This window comes from Pongo pygmaeus, chromosome 19 (genome assembly GCF_028885625.2).
Source record: "Pongo pygmaeus isolate AG05252 chromosome 19, NHGRI_mPonPyg2-v2.0_pri, whole genome shotgun sequence".
Lineage (NCBI taxonomy): Eukaryota > Metazoa > Chordata > Mammalia > Primates > Hominidae > Pongo > Pongo pygmaeus.
The window spans coordinates 82,594,217-82,614,576 of NC_072392.2; the positions used below are offsets into that span (position 1 = coordinate 82,594,217).

At 48.3% G+C, this 20,360-nt stretch overlaps 1 protein-coding gene across 5 annotated transcripts in view; it reads right to left on the minus strand.

Annotated features, from left to right (window-relative positions):
* Positions 1-1,665: 1,665 nt before the first annotated feature.
* Positions 1,666-20,360, minus strand: part of PECAM1 (platelet and endothelial cell adhesion molecule 1) — a 93,049-nt gene continuing 74,354 nt past the window's right edge. For 4 of the 5 annotated variants that reach the window (XM_063656301.1, XM_054459019.2, XM_063656302.1 and 1 more), the window contains 2 exons: positions 8,854-8,876; positions 1,666-3,007 (listed from right to left, as the gene is read on the minus strand). In XM_063656301.1, the coding sequence (XP_063512371.1) occupies positions 2,978-3,007; positions 8,854-8,876 (53 nt within the window). In that variant the 3' untranslated portion in view covers positions 1,666-2,977. The remainder of the gene's footprint in view (positions 3,008-8,853; positions 8,877-20,360) is intronic. The other variant, XM_054459021.2, reaches the window with a different exon arrangement.

Consider the following 20,360-nt stretch of genomic DNA (forward strand, 5'->3'; position numbering starts at 1 on the left):
CATTATTGGCATTTGGGACTTGATCATGCTTGGTCGTGGGAGACGGTTCTGTGCCCGTAGGATGTTTAGGAGCATCCTTGGTTTCTATCCACCAGATGCCAGGAGCACACCCACCCAGCTGTGACAACCAAAAATGTCTCTAGACACCATTCCAAAACCAACGGGAGACAAAATCGCCCGACAGTCGTTGCTTTAGTGAGTGAATGTTGACCTAAGCGTCGCTTCGCCTCTCGAGTCTAGGTCGGGGAGTGGGTTCAGTTAGCCAATCAGAGAACGCTGATGGAGCGACCAGCATATGCTCATGAAATGGGTGGCTGACCTCTTGGGGTCAGAAGAGGGAAAAGTTCTACTGTGTGTTGGCTAAGGACTATTTTAAGTCCTTTAATGACCGATTACCACATGAGAACACAAGAGGGCGCTCTAACTAATGAGTTCCGCGGCCGATAAAACTCTTGGAGTGGGTGCTCCTGGGATGCCTCAGGCTTAGACACCGGGGTTACGACAGCTGCCTAGGAAGGCTGAAGCCAGCCAGCGTCCTGGATTCAGACAGACCTTTTAGCCATTAAATCCACTAAGAAAGATCCCTGCGCATGAAGTTTCCTCCTCGGAAATATAGGCAGAAGGGAAAGTAATTTTAAACTCATGTGTGCTCCACAGGCCGGGGGCGGTGGCTCATGCCTGCAGTCCCAGCACTTTGCGAGGCCAAGGAGGAAGGATCACTTGAACCCCAGGAGTTCGAGACCAGCCTGGGCACCATGGTGAAACCTCATCTCTGCAAAAACATTTAAAAATTAGCCAGCTATGGCGGCACACGCCTCTGGTCCCAGCTACCCAGGAGGCTGAGATGGGAGGATCGCTTGGGCCCAGGGATTCGAGGCTGCGGTGAGCCGTGGTTGTGCCACTGCACTCCAGCCTGGGCGACAGAGCAAGCCCCTGTCTCAACAAAACAAAACAAAAAATTCAGTCGTGCTGCATAAGTAAGGCACCAAGAGTAGGAGTAGGGTCTTTGCAGCTCCGGTGGCAATTGCCCTTTTCTGGTAATGGCTAGGGACTAAGGAACTCGCCGGACACAGGGGCTCCGGCTGTCCCCAGATCATCAACAGAGACGTGAAGGTCGTTAGAGGTCGTCTGATCCTTTGACCTCAATCTGAGCCCACCACTCTGAAAACTTGGAAATTGTATGACATTTTCGTGATACAACTGTGTGTGTGTGTGTGTTGGGGAAAGGAACCAACAACTTTCATCATATTGTAAAAAGAGTCTAGGCTGGGCATGGTGGCTCATGCCTGCGATCCCAGCCCTTTGGGAGGCCGAGGCAGGCAGATCACCAAAGGTCAGGAGTTTGAGACCAGCATGGCCAACATGGTGAAACCCCGTCTCTACTAAAAATACAAAAATTAGCCGGGCATGGTGGCACATGCCTGTAATCCCAGCTACTCGGGAGGCTGAGACAGGAGAATTGCTTGAACCCAGGAGATGGAGGTTGCAGTGAGCCGAGATTGCACCACTGCACTCCAGCCTGGGCAACAAGAGTGAATCTCCGTCTCAAAACAAAACAAAACAAAAACATAGACCTGCTTGGTTCTCTCTGTGACTTCAGAAGCCCAAGGAGTCCTCAGCACTATAGATGCATGTGGCCCCTCAGAAGACAACATTTCACAGATCTGCAAAGAGTAAAGGTCAAATTTATTTAATACAACATCCACGAGGGTCCCTGCAGCTGTGTCACTGAGGCAAACAGGAAAAGTGATTTTGGCTAGGCGTGGTTCTCACCTGTGAAATTCCACAGCGCAATGACAGCAGCCTCTCTCCCACCCACTCAAAACACTGTCAGGAATGTCTTAAGACCCCAGGAGACCACTTCTTTAGCAAGCAATTTTTTTTTTTTTTTTTTGAGATGGATTCTCACTCTGTCACTCAGGCTGGAGTGCAGTGGCGCGATCTCTGCTCACTACAACCTCCCTTTCCTGGGTTCAAGCGATAATCTCACCTCAGCCTCTTGAGTAGCTGATACTACAGGCATACGCCACCACGCCCAGCTAATTTTTGTATTTTTAGTAGAGACAGGGTTTCATCAGGCTGGTCTCAAACTCCTGACCTCAGGTGATCCGCCCACCTCAGCCTCCTGAAGTGCTGGGATTACAGGCGTGAGCCACCTTGCCTGCCCTGGCAAGGAATAAATTTTTAAAAATTAGTAAGAAACATACACATTTCAAGTTTTCAATTAAGAATAATATTTGCTGTAGGCACCATCTTCCTGTCTTTCAGCCTTCAGCATGGTAGAAGAAAAGAAAAAAAGTGTAGAAAAAAACAGTTTAAGTACAACTGTGCTTGTTCCACCTTCATTTTCTGTTTTGTGCGTTGCCTGAATGAACCGTGTCTTAGGTTAGTATTTCAAAGGCAGTGCTCCCAAGTAGTTTGGTTTTCCTATTTGTGGAGGGCGAGGTCATAGAGGGGACGGAGGAGGCTGTCTGGTCAGCACTGTGTATTTCCAAAGAACAAGGACTACCCAAAACCACAAGCCTTTGAAGGACCAAAGGAAAAGAGAAAAAACCAGCCTCTAACCAGGCCATGTGCTAGAAGTGATTGAGTACAAAAAAGAAAATTGGTTTCTGTGTATGAGGGTGCATGGAAAAGGTCTTTATCTCTGCACAAGACAAAATATTCAAGTTTCAGAATATCCCAATGGCCTGTTTGCCCTGGATCTCCTCTTCTGCTCTTCCAATTGCCAAGGATGCTCCAACTTGGTGGAAGGAGGGTATGTGGGAAATTCAACAGCCCCTCTGTATCTCTTTCTACCCAACATTAACTTAGCAGGATGGATTTAAGAACCGGCAGCTTAGCCTGAGGAATTGCTGTGTTCTGTGGGAGCAGGGCAGGTTCATAAATAAATGCACAGAGCTCTTGAAATACAGGGATCATCTGTTCTTCTCGGAACATGGATGTCCTTCCAGGGATGTGCATCTGGCCTCGCTGTCTAAGTTCCATCAAGGGAGCCTTCCGTTCTCTGTAGCAACAAGAAACAGGGCAAGTTATGATCACACCTCTCAAGACTGAAGATTGCCCTGGTGGAGAGAAATGCAAAATGACAGCATTTCTCAAAGAAAATGCAAAGCAGGGCTGTCATGCACTGGTCCCCCACCCTGCAGGGTTCTCTCTGTGACTTCAGAGGCCCAAGGAGTCCTCAGCACTACAGATACATGTGGCCCCTCAGAAGACAACATTTCACAGATCTGCAAAGAGTAAAGGTCAAATTTACTTAATACAACACCCACCAGGGTTCCTGTAGCTGTGTCACTGAGGCAAACAGGGAAAGTGATTTTGGTTAGGTGTGGTTCTCACCTCTGAAATTCGACAGCACAATGACTGCAGCCTCTCTCTCACCCACTCAAGACACTGTCAGGAACGTCTTAAGACCTCAGGAGACCATTTCTTTAGCAAGCAATTTTTTAAGATGGATTCTCACTCTGTCACTCAGGCTGGAGTGCAGTGGCGTGATCTCTGCTCACTACACCCTCCCTCTCCTGGCTCCTGCCCATATGCATTTCTCCTTCTCTCCATGCTTGCTCTGTAGGGACTGTAGCCTCTGTCCCTGCATACATGTTGGACATCAATCACATCAATCTACCAGGTAACTTCATCAAGCACCCATGTACACCCAGCACAGCGTCCCAAGGGTGCCCCACTTACCCACAGAAGAAGAAAGGCAACTTTGTAAGAGATCTGACTTCTAGCTCCAGTTCTGCCTCTAACTAACGTAAGGTGTACCCGTTTGAGGCCTGTTTTTTTAATTTTGAAAATGAAGGACTGAACTTAGATGGTCCAACTTAAATGTTTTAAAGTGATATGATTCTACCTTAAAAAGAGAATGAAATTCTGATATATTTTCAACACAGAAAAACCTTGAAAACATTATGCTAAATGAAATAAGGCAGACATGAAAGGACAAATATCTGATTCCACTTATGTGATGTACCTCGAATAGTCAAATTCATAGAGACAGAAAGTAGACAGTGGTTGCTAGGGGTTGCTGGAGGGGCAATGGGGAGTTAGTGTTTAATGGGTACAGTGTTTCAGTGGCTGCTCTGCCTATGGAGTAGCCATTCTTTTGTTTCTTTACTTCTCTGATAAACTTGCTTTCACTTAAAAAGAAAAAGCTCTGGAGATGGATAGTGGTGGTGGTTGCACAGCAATGTGAACGGACCTAATGCAACTGAATTATACACTTTAAAATGGTTAAGTATACACTTGAAAATGGTAAATTTGCTGGGCGTGGTGGCTCACGCCTGTAATCCCAACACTTTGGGAGGCCGAGGCGGGTGGATCATGAGGTCAGGAGTTCAAGACCAGCCTGGCCAACATAATGAAACCTTGTCTCTACTGAAAAATACAAAAATTAGCCGGGCGTGGTGGCATGTGCCTGTAGTCCCAGCCACTTGGGAGGCTGAGGCAGGAGAATGGCGTGAACCCGGGAGGCGGAGTGTGCAGTGAGCCGAGATTGCGCCACTGCACACCAACCTGGGCGACAGAGTGAGACTCCGTCTCAAAAAAAAGAAAATGGTAAACTTAATATTATGTATATTTTATGACAATTAAAAAAAAGGATTCCTGGCTGGGCATGGTAGCTCATCCCTGTAATCCCGGCACTTTGGGAGGCCAAGGTGGGTGGATCCCCTGAGCTTAGGAGTTCCAGACCAGCCTGGGCAACATGGCAAAGCCCTGTCTCTATCAAAAATGCAAAGAATTAGGCATACATGGTGGTGTGCATCTGTAGTCCCAGCTACTCAGGAGGCTGAGGTGGAAGGATCACTTGAGCCTGGGAGATGGAGGTTGCAGTGAGCTGAAATAGCACCCCTGCACTCCAGCCTGGGTGACAGAGTGAGACTTCATCTCATAAAACACACAAACAAACAAAAAAAGCAAAAAAACACCCACAAAAGGATTCCTGGATTCCTTCTGCCATCCTGTAGTGCTCTTTAACAGCTTCAAATGGTATTTGTGTCACCTATCCACCTATCAGTGCCTGGACCCTTATCTGACCCACACTGTTCTCTATGCTGGGGATGCAAGAAGCTGTCCCCAAGAATTTTATATTGTATTAATTATTGATAAACAACACCACTATGAAGTAGAAGGTATAAGAGGTCTCAACAAACTGCAGAAGGGGTTCAGAGGCACTGAGAGGGCTCTGGACTGGGCAGTGGGGGATTCACAGAAGCAACTCTGGAGTCAGCCTAAAGATTGGATTTTGACAAATGGAAGGAGCCCTTGGAGGGAAAAAGAGCAGGGCATGCTGGGAGATACCAGAGTAGAGGGGCCCCTGGGCAACAGTGGGCCCTGAAGAGCAGGCAGCACCTAAGTCCACTATTCTGGACCCTCCATGTGCACAGGACACTCTGCTGCAGGTGGAACTCAGCAAGGCAGAAGCAGGAGATAGAGGATGACCCAGGGTCTTGGGACCTCCACAGCCAGCCTGGTTGGCTTCCTGAGGGTGAGCTGGGATAGTGTCTCCATTTTGTTTCAGCCCTGCTGGGTCTGAGGACCCTTGGGGAACAGGATGCAGGGCCGAGGTGCCCCAACTAGAAAGCCAAGGCTCTGGCCCCTCCTCTGCCAGGAGAGCCCCATGCAAGTGGGCCAAGCAAGCCGTCCTGGCCCCAGAGGCTGGAGGCCTGCCAGCGCTGGCAGCCACCCTGCCCTATTTCCTCTGCTCCGCCTGGATGGGGGAGACATGACTCGTGTCCAGCCTTTCTGCGGGCCCCAGACCAAGTCCCTCCCCAGACACCTCCACTCTCCCTCTGTGGGGGCAGCCAATGCCTGGGGCACCATTGCAGAACCAAAGCCACAGACAGGAAGGGCTGGGCCACGATCAGCAGGGCCTTAGGGATTTTGAAGTAAAGGTTAACACGCTCACATCCAAGGCCTGGGCTTGCTGTGCTTAAATCAGAAGCCAGCCATCAGCCACCCAAGTGCAGTTGTGAAATCGCCCTGCCTTGTACCCGGAATATGGTGTGGTCTCCCTCAAAGGTCATTTTGATTTCAACACACCCTGGGATCTCTAGTTCCTGCTTCTACAAAGTGCTCCTATGGGCACTTGCAATAGACCAGGTCTATATCAGGTGCTCATTCAACCCTTGCAACAACCAAATGAGGGAGTTTATGATTCCCAGTTTACAGATTAGGAAGCAGAGGTCTTGAGAGGCCAAGAGATCTGCCCATGGTGACATGGCTAAGAAGTGGGAAGTCAAGTGTTAATGTGGGTCTCTGATTCCTAAGTCAAAGCCTGGCCTTGGTTGAATCCTATGCCTTGGGTAAGCAACTGCTACATTCTCTATATGTGGCAAGGTCATTTCATAGCCAAATCAAGTTAAGTGCCCCATCCACACCTACTATTGCCCAAGTGATGAAAAGAGCTTGAAATCAACCAGCTTTTATATGGTGGTTTGCAGCTTGCAGCTTTTATATGGTGGTTGCAGTTGCTCATTTCATCCTTAAAATCCTAATAGGTTGCTCTTATCATCATCGTCATCACCATCTCCACTTTATAGATAAGGAAGGTTGAGCTTGAGGAAGACAGGCTCACCCAAAAGACAGCTGGAAAGCTGGAGCTCCCCTCCCATCCCCTGATCCTAGCACCTGGGCAGTTTCCACGGTAGCCCAGCTGCCTCCTGGCCTCCAGGAAGGGGGGAGGCAAGCTATAGCTGCCAATTGCCTTTCTTTCTGTAAGAAGGCAGGGTCCTCTCCAAGATCCCAAGACTCTCGCAGGTCCAGATTCACGCTTTTCATTTAAGTACAGGGTGTTCTCTTCCATGCTATCTGTCTGTGTCGGCCACACACACAATTTATAAACAAGGTAAAAATGGCAGAGGAAAAATGAAGTCAGAATGTGCCATTGAAGCAAGTCAAACAATACCAAATTAGTCTTTGGCTACGTGGCTATCTCATTGTTAAGATATTTCCTCTAATGTTTTCAGAGGCAACGGCCATTAAACAACTGGGAATGATCGCCAGGTTTGATTTCAGGAAGGAAATCTCCTCCCATTTCCCTACTGGGCAATACAATTAATTTTCTCCTGACCCACACCAGCTGATTATTAGGGAAGCTATACCTGCTTCTTTTATAAACAAAACCCATTTGCTTAAAGGTTCAAAATTCCTTTCCCAACGGCTGGAAACCCTGTTCTCCCACAAAATGAGTCTATTCTTTTTTCTGGGGGGACAGGACCAGTCATGGGTGAGCTCTCAGAACCATCCTGGGAGCAGACTTTGAGGCCCAAGGGCCAGCTTCTGGGGAAAGTTCTGTCTGGCCTGGAGCTCCAAGCCTTTGTCCAGAGACACCCTTTGGATCCAAGACAAAGTAAATAAGTTGGTCCTACAGGGTGTTTTGGGTGGACCCAGGCATGTTTATCGCTCCAGGAGAACACATCTGTGTCCCATACTGCCCAGGGAGCAAAGACCTCATTTTCCACTCTCTCAAAGCCATTATTGCTGGGACAGCAACTTCACATCTTGGAGGGAGTCTCTGTCGTGACAGAGGACTGGCTGCAGAGTATAGAGGCCTGGGCTCTGTTCCTCACTCTATTAGCCATCCAGGTGACCCCAGGCATGCTATTCTACCAATGCAGGCCTCAGTTTCCTCATCTGTAAATTGGGCTCCTTGTCCCAGTGACATGATAGTCTCTGATTTCAGGAATCTGAGTGGGTTTTGGCTAGGAAAAAAAACAACCATTCATTTCATTCCTCTTTTCCTTAAATTCATAGCTTTCTTCCATAAAAAGAATGTCAGTGGCTTCCTGTCTGTCAAAGGCATAATGAGCTCTGTTTTACAAGAGCCCAGACATGGGCAAAACAAAGGAAGCCAGGGGCCCACTGGAAGAGCTACCAGAAATCTTGCTGAAAGTTCTTCCCAGATCTAAAAGAAGTTTATGCGGCAAATGCCTCATTTCTTCAGATATTAGCTGCCCAGTTAACTCCTGCATTGCTGGGTAGCTCACAAAAAGGTTGGGAGTGGAAGACACGTCTTTGCAAAAGTTGAACGTGGGCCTCTGTGTCTTTCATAAACCCTCCCATCTGCCAAATAGCAGATTCCTAACTCCATTTCTTACAGAATGAGACTTCTTAACAAGGCATGTAGGTCCTTTGGATTTAAGCCCTGACTTATCTTTCTCCTGTCACTTGTCACTGTCACACTCTTCTTTTCCCATCCCACACTGCTTGAAACTGGTCATCCCTCATCCTTGTGCTCCTGCTGATCTTTCTCCCTCAATGCTGCCATCACTCCATTCATTGTTCATGGTCCATTCCAAATGATTCCTTGGGGAAGAGGCCACTAGCTAGGTCTCTGTTCTGTGTTCCCATAGGCTCTGGCGTCGCTCACTTTGCTTTATGATAAGTGATCACATGTCTGATTCCCTCATCAGAAGGTGAACTGAGGTCAAGAACCTTGGGTGTCTCCTGCAGCTGATGGCCTGGTGTGTAGGGAGTAATTGGTATCGGCTAAATTGCAACGAGCTGTCAGTTGCTCCACTCCTCCAAGCATACGCCCTAGATCTGCCTCACTTCGAGAGCCTAGACTTTGGCGTTAAACGAAATGTGTGCTTTGCTTGTTTGGCCCTAAGCACCCTAGAGTCCCAATCCCTTCACGTGTGGGCTGAGATGTAATGATGGAAATTGCAGGAGAAAATATTCAAAATCAGAACTGGCCAAGGCTAGTCAGAGAAGCCCAGGGCTTCTGGTCTGAAACAGACTAGGGAGCGGGGAAGAATTCGTGGGAATGCAGGACGTGGGTGAGTCTGGAAATATTTCACTGTTCAGTGGAGTACTTTTAAATATAATGTATATGAAATGTGTACTTACAGAGTATCTGCTTTCCACGGCATCTACAAAACAAAGGATGACATGGCAGTGAGCAATGCAAATAACCCAGTTCAACTGCCCCAACAACATCACAGGGGCAGGAGCAGGTCGAGAAAAGAGGGAGGAGGCGAGAGCTAGGAGACATCAGCTGGCAGGTGCCCTTAGAGGTTTATGGTTGCTCTGTGCAAAGACAGCTTCCCTGGGACCCTCTAGCTCCACATGACATGCATATAAAGTCCCTGGCACTTCATTTAAAATTTTCTTTTTTTTTTTTTTTTGAGACAGAGTCTCGCTTTGTCACCCAGGCTGGAGTGTGGTGGCGCCATCTTGGCTCACTGCAACCTCCGCCTCCGGGGTTTAAGCAGTTCTCCTGCCTCAGCTGGCACTATCTCGGCTCACTGCACCCCCCACCTCCTGGATTCAAGGAATTCTCCTGCCTCAGCCTTCCAAGTCGCTGGGACTACAGGCGTGCACCACCATGCCTGGCTAATTTTTTTTTTGTATTTTTAGTAGAAATGGAGTTTTGCCATGTTGGCCAGGGTGGTCTCGAACTCCTGGCCTCAGGTGATCTGCCAACCTTGGCCTCCCAAAGTGCTGGGATTACAGGTGTGAGTCACCATGTCCAGCCTCATTTAACATTTTAAACAGTTTTTTAAAAATGTAGTATCACGGGTGGGTGTGGTGGCTCATGCCTGTAATCCCAACAGTTGGGGAGGCTGAGGCGGGTGGATCACCTGAGGCCAGGAGACCAGCCTGGCCAACATGGTGAAATCCCATCTCTACTAAAAATACAAAATTAGCCAGGCATGGTGGTGGGCACCTGTAGTCCCAGTTACTGGGGAGGCTGAGGCAGGAAAATCACTTAAACCCAGGAGGCAGAGGTTGCAGTGAGCTGAGATTGCACCACTACACTCCAGCCTGGGTGACAGAGCAAGCCTCCATCTCAAAAAAAAAAAAAAAAAAAAAAAAAAAAAAAAAAAAAAAAAATTAGTAGCACATATTTTTTAAGAAAAAAATGAAAACTATGGAAAGTAGGAAGTAGCAGATAAAAATGATCTCTGGCCTCATTCTCCAAACCCTGTTGATGCTTTTTTTTTTTTTCCTAGTCATTTTCCACTATGATTTGGCTTTTTTGGGGGTGGGGAGCAGTTATAATTACACAGTATATGCCATTTTGTAACTTAACTTTTTCATATAACATGGCTTTATAAACTTTTTCTGAAAACTTCTTAAGCATAATTGTCCAATTAGCTACTAAATAATTGTTAAATGGATGTGCAACTATTGACTTTACTAATTCCTTACTTTAAAAATGTAGGTGCTTTCCAAGTTTTTGCTCTTTTCAATAACACCACCAGTATCCTCTTTGGGAATAAAGCTATTTCTAGATTTCATACTATTTTGTCGATCCCTTCCAGGAGCAGGCTCAACAGAGCAGGAGGCAGAAGCATTGCCAACGCTCTTAGCAGATCTGGGCAGCTGTTTCCCCTTCCCCTCAGGAGTCTCCTCTCAACTCCCTGGGAGCCCACACCACCTTCTGTTTTTTGAGACGGAGTCTAGCTCTGTCACCCAGGCTGGAGTGCAGTGGCTCACTGCAACCTCCATTTCCTGGGTTCAAGTGATTCTCCTGCCTCAGCCTCCCAAGTAGCTGGGATTACAGATGCCCACCACGATACCCAGGTAATTTTTGTATTTTTAGTAGAGATGGGGTTTAGCCATGTTGGCCAGGCTGGTCTCAAACTCCTGACCTCAGGTGATCCACTCATTTCAGTCTCCCAAAGTGCTGGGATTACAGGTGTGAGCCACCGCGCCTGGTCTCACATCACCTTCTTGGCAGGCGGCACGCTGTGTTTGCCTGGCCCTGCCAGTCTGCAGTTGTGCAAATGGTCCCAACCAGATGTCAGCAAGAGGACAGTGAGGGTGAGAAAAGCCAATGAGAGCAGGAAGCTCTGCATGGGTGGTGGGTGATCCCTGCCTGCGTTCATTAGAGATGGTCTTTCCTATGAGAGGCAAGCGATGGGTATGGCTTGCCCTTCTGGAAAGGACCAGGACCCCACCCAATGGTCAGTGGCTCACATGTTGGGGCAGATCCCCAAACAGCCGACTGTAGACCCTGACTTGAATACAGAGAAGTCATGGGGACCTCACCTGCTGCCTGGGGGAGACCCCAAGAGGAGATGTGGGCATTGGAGATGGTTGCTGTTCTCAAAGGTGGTGGAGGGAATGGTGGGAGGGCCATAAGTCCTCAGTCTTATTGAGAAAAGCACGCCAAGGGGCCTTGGTATAGACCCAGCCCCAAGCTCACATACAGTTCCTCCTGGACCTTGGGCAGGCTCAGGGCCCATCTGTCGCAACAGGGGTCACAACCCCTCTGTTTCTCTAATTTAGAAATATCCTGTTTCCCCAAGTCCACCTCACCCTAACACCCTGTCTTATCACAAGTCCACTGCCCCTCCCCCATAGAGGGAACAGAGCCAGAAGTTCCTCAGGGGCCCTTTTTCTGTCCTGGCTGGGCCAGAGGCTGGCGTCAACAGCCAAATGATGAATCAGCCCAACGGTAATGTTGAGCCATTGTGTCAACTTCCATGCATTGAGTGAGGTTGGGGACAGCACCCCCAATGCAAATCTGACCTGCAAGGACCCAAAGGACCCCGTGACTCCTGGACCCTCCTAGTCCCCTAAAGGCTCTGGAACCTCTTTCCCAACAGGGAAAGAACCTCAAGTCGGCATTTTCTAAAGCAATCTGAAGACAAAATGCGAAAAACTCAAATACTGATGGAACACTCACTCCACGCACACTTGCGGTTCTTGTTTTTTTGGTAATACAGCAATCATCACCTAAGTAGAATTGGAGGTAGCATCCATTTTTTTCATGGGGATACTTTTTTCACCATCTTGCATGCTGAAGTAGGAAATGCCTCCAAAGGGGCAGGGTTGGCAGTGCCCTCTGACCTCACTGGCTCTGGGCCTCACAGGATGGGTGGGGACTGATCCTCAAGTGCTCTTCTCTTCCTCCCATGGGAGACTTGGCACAGAGGCCTCCTTTTCTTTGGTTCTTTCTCAGCCATTTCCTGTCACGGCTACTCTCGGCCCAGCCAGTCTTGGTATACTGGGTGGCAGGGGATGCAGTGAGGACCAGGGTTTCTGCCTCCTTAAGAAACACCCTGGAAGTCTGAATTCCAGGCAAATAGAAAGTAGAAGGTGGACTGGGCGCAGTGGCTCATGCCTGTCATCCAGCACTTTGGGAGACCAAGGCTGGCGGATCACTTGTGGCCAGGAGTTCGAGACCAGCCTGGCTAACATGGTGAAACTCCGCCTCTACTAAAAATACAAAAATTAGCTGGGCGTGGTGATGCGTGCCTCCAATCCCAGCTACTTGGAAGGCTGAGGCATGAGAACCACTTGAACCCAGGAGGCGAATGTTGCAGTGAACTAAGATCGTGCTACTGCACTCCAGCCTGGGTGACAGAGCAAGACTTAGTCTCAAAAAACAAAAAAGAGCAATAAAAAAGTAGAAGATGGACCATTGAGTGAGTAGATTCCGTGATGGGGAGGTGGGCCTCTGACTCAACATGCAGGGCTGGTGCCCAGAGCAAGACTCAGCACCACAGTAATCAGGTGGGATGTGCCTCAAGTCACCTCCCAAGACAGAGGGCAGGCAAGAGCTGGCACTGGAGAGGAAAACCAGCTCTCTTGTTGGAGGAGTTGCAGGAGGTGAATTCCTCCGGCCAGGGCTTCTCCATGGTGGCCCTGTTGAAATTTTGGGCTGGGTGGTGTTTTGTGGTGGGGAGGGGGCTGTCCTGTACATTGTCGCATGTTTAGTGGTATCCCTGGCCTCTCTCCACGAGACGCAGTAGCATTCTCTTCTCTGTCCACCATGCTATGACAACCAAAAGTGTAGTACTTAGTGCCACTGAGCTGGACACTTAGAGTTAAAATGGTAAATTTTATGTGATATGTATTTTACCACAATTTTAAGAATAAAATTGTAAAAAGTAAAAACAAAGTGGGCCGGGCACTGTAATCCCAGCACTTTGGGAGGCTGAGGCGGGCAGATTGCTTGAGCTCAGGAGTTCAAGACCAGCCTGGCCAATGTGACGAAACCCCATTTCTACTAAAAATACAAAAATATTTTGCTGAGTGCGGTGGTGCATGCCTGTAGCCCCAGCTGAGTCAGAGGGGCCTGCCTGGGGAGGCGGAGGTTGCAGTGAGCCAAGATTGCGCCACTGCACTCCAGCCTGGGTGACAGAGAGAGACCCTGTCTCAAAAAAAAAAAAAAAAAAAGGTGGAAAAAAAGCATAGTGTGGAATTCTACCATATATCTCTAGGCCACAGAGAGCCAATAGGGAAACTGAGACACACAGGATCCCTGCCAGTGCTGTGTCCATCCCCTAATGTGGGGAGGCAGCTGAGTGGAAGGGGCCTCATGATACAACAATTAAAAAAAAAAAAAAAAAGAAAAGAAAAGCTGTGCTTAGAGCCAAAAGCCAAGACTGGAAAGACCAGGCAGCTCCCCCCGTCTGCAAGCTTTCCCATCAAACTCAAGTCCCCTGGGCCAGCGCCCAGCTCTCTCTCCTCGGCCCTGGGGCTGCTCCTTGGAGGCAGGCCTGCCCCATGCCTTATTGCTTATCTAGGGGAGGGCTTATTTTGTATTACTCAGGGGGTGAAAGGGGGTTTAAGTGCCAGAACTGTGCCCTGTAAGCCATTTCCCAAAATAGGCAGCCCTGAAGTGCTGCAGGCTAGAAGATGACGGGGAACAAGAGGGGGAAAGGTCAGCAAAGACTCCACTCTGCACCCAGCTGGCTCACTGATCTGTCCACAGACCTACCCCACACTGGGCCCCAATTTTTTTTTTTGAGATGGAGTCTCGCTCTGTCGCCCAGGCTGGAGTGCAGTGGTGCGATCTTGGCTTACTGCAAGCTCCGCCTCCCGGGTTCATGCCATTCTCCTGCCTCAGCCTCCCACGTAGCTGGACTACAGGCGCCCGCCACCATGCCCAGCTAATTTTTTGTATTTTTAGTAGAGACGGTGTTTCACCGTGTTAGCCAGGATGGTCTCGATCTCCTGACCTCGTGATCCGCCCGCCTTAGCCTCCCAAAGTGCTGGGATTACAGGCGTGAGCCACTGCGTGCGGCCCTGGGCCCCCTGTTTTATTGGGAGTCACTCAATACCACCTTCCCTCCAATAAGCACAGTGTTTCTGGGTTTTACCTGCTCACCAATGCTGCAAGATCCCTCCAGGATTTCTGGAGGGTGAGAAAGACCCTACTCCTTCCAACAAGAAGCAGAGCCTTAGCGTGGCACAATCAGAAAGGAACATGCTGCATCAAGAGTGGTTCTCAAAGCCTGGGCCCCAGCGTGACAGCAGCAGCTGCATGTGGACACTTGTTAGAAATGCACGTTTTCGGCACCGCTCCAGACCTAGTGAATGGGAAATTCACAGGGAGTGGGGTGCTGCCGAACAATCGATGCTTTAATAAAGCCCGAGGACCGCTGACCGGCATCCAGCCCATACCTCATCTCACAGAGGTGACCAAGGTCTCGAGAAGCTCTACGACTTGCCCAGGGTCACCCAGGCCACAGTAGAACATTACTCTTCATGTCTAAAGTAGATAGGAGCTACTTAGGAGGCTGAGATGGGAGGATGCTTGAGGCCAGGGGACAGAGGTTGCAGTGAGCCAAGATCATGCCTCTGCACTCCAGCCTGAGTGACAGAGCCAGACCCTGTCTGAAAAAAAAAAAAGTAGACAGAGTTCTCCAATTATGCTGATAACATAAAACCTAGACTAAGAAAGATGGAAAACAGAGAAGAATGCAGTCAATTGATTTGGCAACAAACAATTGACAGCAATTGGTAACAAACCAATTGAGAGAAAAAAAGACAGGGAACAGGAAGGCTTTGAAGAGCATGGCTTCAGCCAGGCCCCCTAGGTTCAGTCCTTGCTCTGCCACTGGCTGTGGAACAAGGACAAGTTAGTTAACCTCTGGGCCCGTTTCCCCATCTGCAGAGCAAGAATAATAATAGAACCCCCATCAACTGTTAGATGATCTTGAGGATTAAGGTAGGGCTCCAAGTGTCTCACACAGAGGGAGTGCTCAGTACATATTAGCTGTAACTGTGACGGAGGAAGAAGGGACCCTCCCAACCACAAGATAATTAGAGTATAGGGAGAAAAAAATCAACACGGAACAAAAGAAATCTGCAGTCTATAGAGGTGGAATAACATCCAGAGGAAAGAGCTGCTGAAGAATTTGGCAATGATAAAGAACCTGGGGATGGTTATGATGATGTATAAGAAATGATGATCTGGCTGGGCGTGGTGTCTCACGCCTGTTATCCCAGCACTTTGGGAGGCCGAGGCAGGTGGATCACCAGAGGTCTGGAGTTCGAGATCAGCCTGGCCAACATGGTGAAACGCCGACTCTACTAAAAATCCAAAAAAAATTAGCCGGGCGTGGTGGCAGTAGCTGTGGTCCCAGCTACTCAGGAGGCTGAGGCAGGAGAATCACTTGAACCCGGGAGTTGGAGGTTGCAGTGAGCTGTGATCACGCCACTGTACTCCAGCCTGGGTGACAGAGCGAAGACCCTGTCTCAAAAAAAAAAAAAAAAAAAAGAAAAGAAAAAAGAAAGAAAGAAATGATGATCCTTAACAGCTCTGGTCTCTGGGGAAGACTTGAACAAAGAGAGGCTGAGGATGAGTGTGAGAGAAGCCTAAGCGGGTGGGTTATTGCTGGCTGAAGGATCTGGCTCCTTGGAGAATCATCTAACTCCCCCCAGGCAGAGAGGAGGGAATCTCTCTGATTTTATGTAGGGAGTGAAGGAAAAGAGATTACTTAGAAGATGTTTTCTATTAAGGAAGTCCCAGAGAATTTAGGAGAGAAATTCCTCAATTGGATGCCTGCTCTTTAGCAACCAGTAAGAGGAAAAGAAAGAAAAGCTGAGCATTCAGGTGGCACACGCCTGAATCCCAGCACTTTGGGAGGCCAAGGCGGGCAGATCACTTGAGCCCAGGAATTGGACAACAGCCTGGGCAACATGGCGAATTAGCCAGGCATGGTGGTGCCTGCCTGTAATTCCAGCTTCTCCAGAGGCTGAGGCGGGAGGGTCGCTTGAGCCCAGGAGGTGGAGTCTGCTGTGCACTGTGATCGTGCCACTGCACTCCAGCCTGGGTGACACAGTGAGACTCTGTCTTACAAAAAAGAAAGAAAAGAAAGAAGGAAGGAAGGAGAGAGAGAGAGAAAGAAAGAGAGAAAGAAAAAGGAAAGAGAAAAGGAAAGAAAGGAAAAAGGAAAGAAAGGAAGAAAAAGGAAGGAAGGAGGAAGGAAAGAAGGAAGGAAGGAAGAAAGAAAGAAAGAAAGAAAGAAAGAAAGAAAGAAAGAGAAAGAAAGAAAGAGAGAAAGAGAGAGAAAGAGAAAGAGAGAAAGAAAAGGAATCAGCCATGTCCTGCAGGCTCCTCTCCTCAAGGAAGCACTGACAAACAGGAAACCCCTTGGCTTCCAGGACCAGAGGCTTCCAGGTGGGTTGGAGGCACAGCTGCAGGCAGCTGCAGGCCCCAAGGGCTACGGCCTGTGCAAGACCCAGGGCTCTCTCTACCTTTACCCCTGGGCGGGTTAGAGACCTGGCAGGTTCCCTAATGGTCTGCCAGTTTAGAGACAAGTTTGTAGAGGGACAGAGCCCTGATTGACTCCAGGTGGCCCAGATGGTGCTGTGGGAGGGTCTTGGTCTGGGAGTCAGGGGACTGCTCTAGTAGTACCCTGGGCAAGACACTGAACTCTATAGGGCTCAAGTTCCTCCTGTGTTTTTAAACTGAAATTGATTAAATGCTCACTCTGTGGCAGGGATAATACAGTGACTGTGGGGATAACCAGCACCATCTCCCATGATTCTATCTCATTTAACACCATTTGCATTTAACAGTTGAAGAAACTGAGTCTCCGAGGGGTAAGACATCTTGGTCACAGTCACTCAGCTGATTGGGGGCTGCCTCAGAATGGGGACTGGGATGTCTCCCAGGAAAGCCTGTGCTCTACACCGCTTCAAATTCTACAAGAGTGGGTTCTATGATGCCTATGGTTTCCGCCTGAGGGGTCAGGTTCCAACAGCCTGGACTGAGTAATCTAGAACCAACCTGGAGACCCCGAGAGAACCCACTTGAACAGCCAGCTGCCCTAAAGCAGATGAAGGAAATCAGAATATGCCACCACAAAATATGCCCCTTTGGCATAAGGATTGTTTTGAGCTGGTTCAGATGTAGAAAGATGTCTTCCCAGAGCTTGTTTATCTGACTAAAAGCAGAAACTACTTCTTCCTTTTTTTTTGAGACAGATTAACAAGAGAAAAACAAAAAGGGTCTCTGTTTTTCTCTTGTTAATCTGTCCTGTGTAATTTGCAGGGCCCCAGTCAGAAAACCTAAGAGAGTAAAGGAAAAAAATTAAGTTTTTTGGAACCCACGGTCTCACTCTGTCACCCAGGCTGGAGGGCAGTGGCACAATCACAGTTCACTGCAGCGTCCACCTCCCAGGCTCAAGCGATCCTCCTGCCTCAGTCTCCTGAGCAGCTGGGACTACAGGCAGGCACCACTATGCCCAGCTAATTTTTGTTTTTATATTGGTTTTTTAATTTTTTTTTTTGTGGAGATAGGGCCTCACTATGTTGCCCAAGCTGGTCTCAAATTCCTGGGCTCAAGAGATTCTCTCACCTCAGCCTTCTAAAGTGCTGAGATTACAGGCATGAGCCACCATGCCCAGCCCTGAAAGCAGAAACTCCTAAGAAAAGATGCCTGCTGTAAATGCCCCCATAAAATCTTTGTGGCCACTTGATTGACCTTCTCAGTTTGCCACCCTGGGAAGCGAAAAATCATTTTTCCTTTGTCTTGTCATTTCTCTACAAATTTATTGCTCTTTGTTAAGATGCTTTATATACTTATATATATATATTTTTTTTTTGATACAGAGTTTCATTCTTGTTGCCCAGGCTGGAGTGCAATAGTGTGATCTCGGCTCACTGCAACCTCTGCCTCCCGGGTTCAAGCAATTCTCCTGCCTCAGCCTCCGGAGGAGCTGGGGTTACAGGCACATGCCACCATGCCTAGATAATTTTTTGTATTTTTAGTAGAGACGGGGTTTCACCATATTGGCCAAGCTGGTCTCCAAATCCTGACCTCAGGTGATCCACCCGCCTCAGCCTCCCAAAGTGCTGGGATTACAGGCGTGTGCCACTGTGATCAGCCTAAGATGCTTTATAGACCCCAAGTGCTAACCGCCCCTTTGAGTTACTCATCATTGATGTTTCTCCTGTGTGATTTGCATTATGTATGTTAATAAACTCTGTTTTCCTCTTGTTAATCTCCTTGTCCAATTCGCAGGGCCCCAGTCGGAGCACTTAGGAGAGTAAAGGAAAAAAATTAAGTTTTTCCCTAGAATCCACACTAAGGTGCCCCTCACCACCTATAAAAGGGTCTCCAACCAGTAGCCTCAGATGATCACAGACCTCGCTGGAGGCCTCGAGGCAGAGGTGGTAAGGTCCTGGCCTCCTGCAGCGAGGATCCCTGCAGCTTCCACCTTCTACCACCCGACTTTCCCAAACCGAAGACAGTACACCTCAGTGATCAAGAGCGTGGAGTCCACTCCAGGGAGGAACGATTCTCAGGGGCTTGCTTGCTGCGTGATCTTGGGCAAGCGTCTTAACCTCTCCATGCCTTAGTATCCTCAACTGTAAAATGGGATTTGTGGTGAATCCCATTGACAAATCCCATTGAAAGAGACGGTGTACTTATGCCACTTAGCACATACAGTAAGTGCTCAAATAGGAGATTTTGCGTAACCAAAACAACTGAAAGTGAACTCTTCAGCACTGTCCAAGAAAGTGAACAATCTCAGGGACCACCAAAAAAGCAGAAGAGGCCTTTTTGTACAATTGCACAATGGGAGCTACCTTGAACCCTACCTCACTTATAACTTTCCCTTACACTAGACAAATAGAGAACGCCTGTTTATTGTCAGATTTGCATTTTGTTAGCTCTGAATATATGGAGATTGTAAAATGAGGTACTTGAGCTAAAAATTCCCCAGAGAACTGGTTTTTCAAAAATTATTCAGGGTCAAGTTCCGCAAGGGGTTGAGTTTCTATTCTTCTTACAAACATACCAACTTTTAAAAGTGAATTAAGAAGTGATTACTATTTCAGATAAAAAGCAGGGTCTTCAGAGAATTGGATGGTTCTTCTAAAACAGTGCTTTTTGCCAGGCGCAGTGGCTCACACTTGTAATCCCAGCACTTTGGGAGGCCGAAGGGGGCGGATTGCTTGAGCTCAGGAATTCAAGACCAGTCTGGGCAACATGGTGAAACCTCATCTCTACCAAAAATACAAAAACTTAGCTGGGCATGATGGTGTGTGTCTGTGGTTCCAGCTACTTGGGAGGATCGCTTAAGCCTTAGGGGCTGGGGGGTGTTGCGCGGAGTTGCAGTCAGCTGAGATGGCACCGCTGTACTCCAATCTGGGTGACAGAGTGAGACTCCGTTTCAAACAAAAAACAAAACAAAACACAAACAGTGCTTCTCAAATATTGGCAGCATCAGAAACATCTGAAGCTGGCTAAGTTCAGATTGCAGAGACTAGTTTTGTGGATCTGGGCTGGGCCTGAGATTGCTGCTGCTGGTTTGCCGACTGCACTCGGAGGAGCCATCCTTTTACACTTATTTATTTATTTTGAATAAATAAATAAAGCACTTACTGAGTGCTTAATGAGCCACCGCGCCCAGCCAGAGAAGCCACCCTTTGCAGAAATGTCCTGGACCATTCTAATGATTCCCTTTCCAAGAACCCACTTAAATAGAGGTCTGCTGTACAAAGCGAGATACTCACACAGTCACTATTTCCCCCACAATGTTTATGTCTTTTGGATTGCTGACTTACTTTCAGAATTTAAAAGTTGTCATTGTGTATTTCATTTCACCAGAATTGAATACAGTTATTATACCCCCCCACCAAAAAAAAGGACTTGTTGAGCTCCCCCAGTTCCGGGTCTGCTTAAGCTCTGTGCTCAGCTCCGGGGGAAGCCCTTCCATGAGGAAGCAGTAGGTCGTCACGGGAAGTGAAGTGGGGCCAGCCAAACCAAAGGAAATACAGCAGATCCGCAAACCCACACCCACTCCCAAAGACTGTCAGAAAAGCCGAAGCTGCTGGGCGCGGTGGCTCACACTTGTAATCTCAGCACTTTGGGAAGCTGAGGCGCGTGGATTACCTGAGGTTGGGAGTTCGCGACCAGCTTGACCAACAGGGAGAAACCCCGTCTCTACTAAATATACAAAATTAGCTGGGTGTGGTGGCACATGCCTGTAATCCCAGCTACTCAGGAGGCTGAGGCAGGAGAATCGCTTGAACCCAGGAGGCGGAGGTTGCGGTGAGCTGAGATCGCTCCATTGCACTCCAGCCTGGGCATCAAGAGTGAAACTCTGTCTCAAAAAAAAAAAAAAAAAAAAAAAAAAATTAGCTGAGCGTGGTGGCGA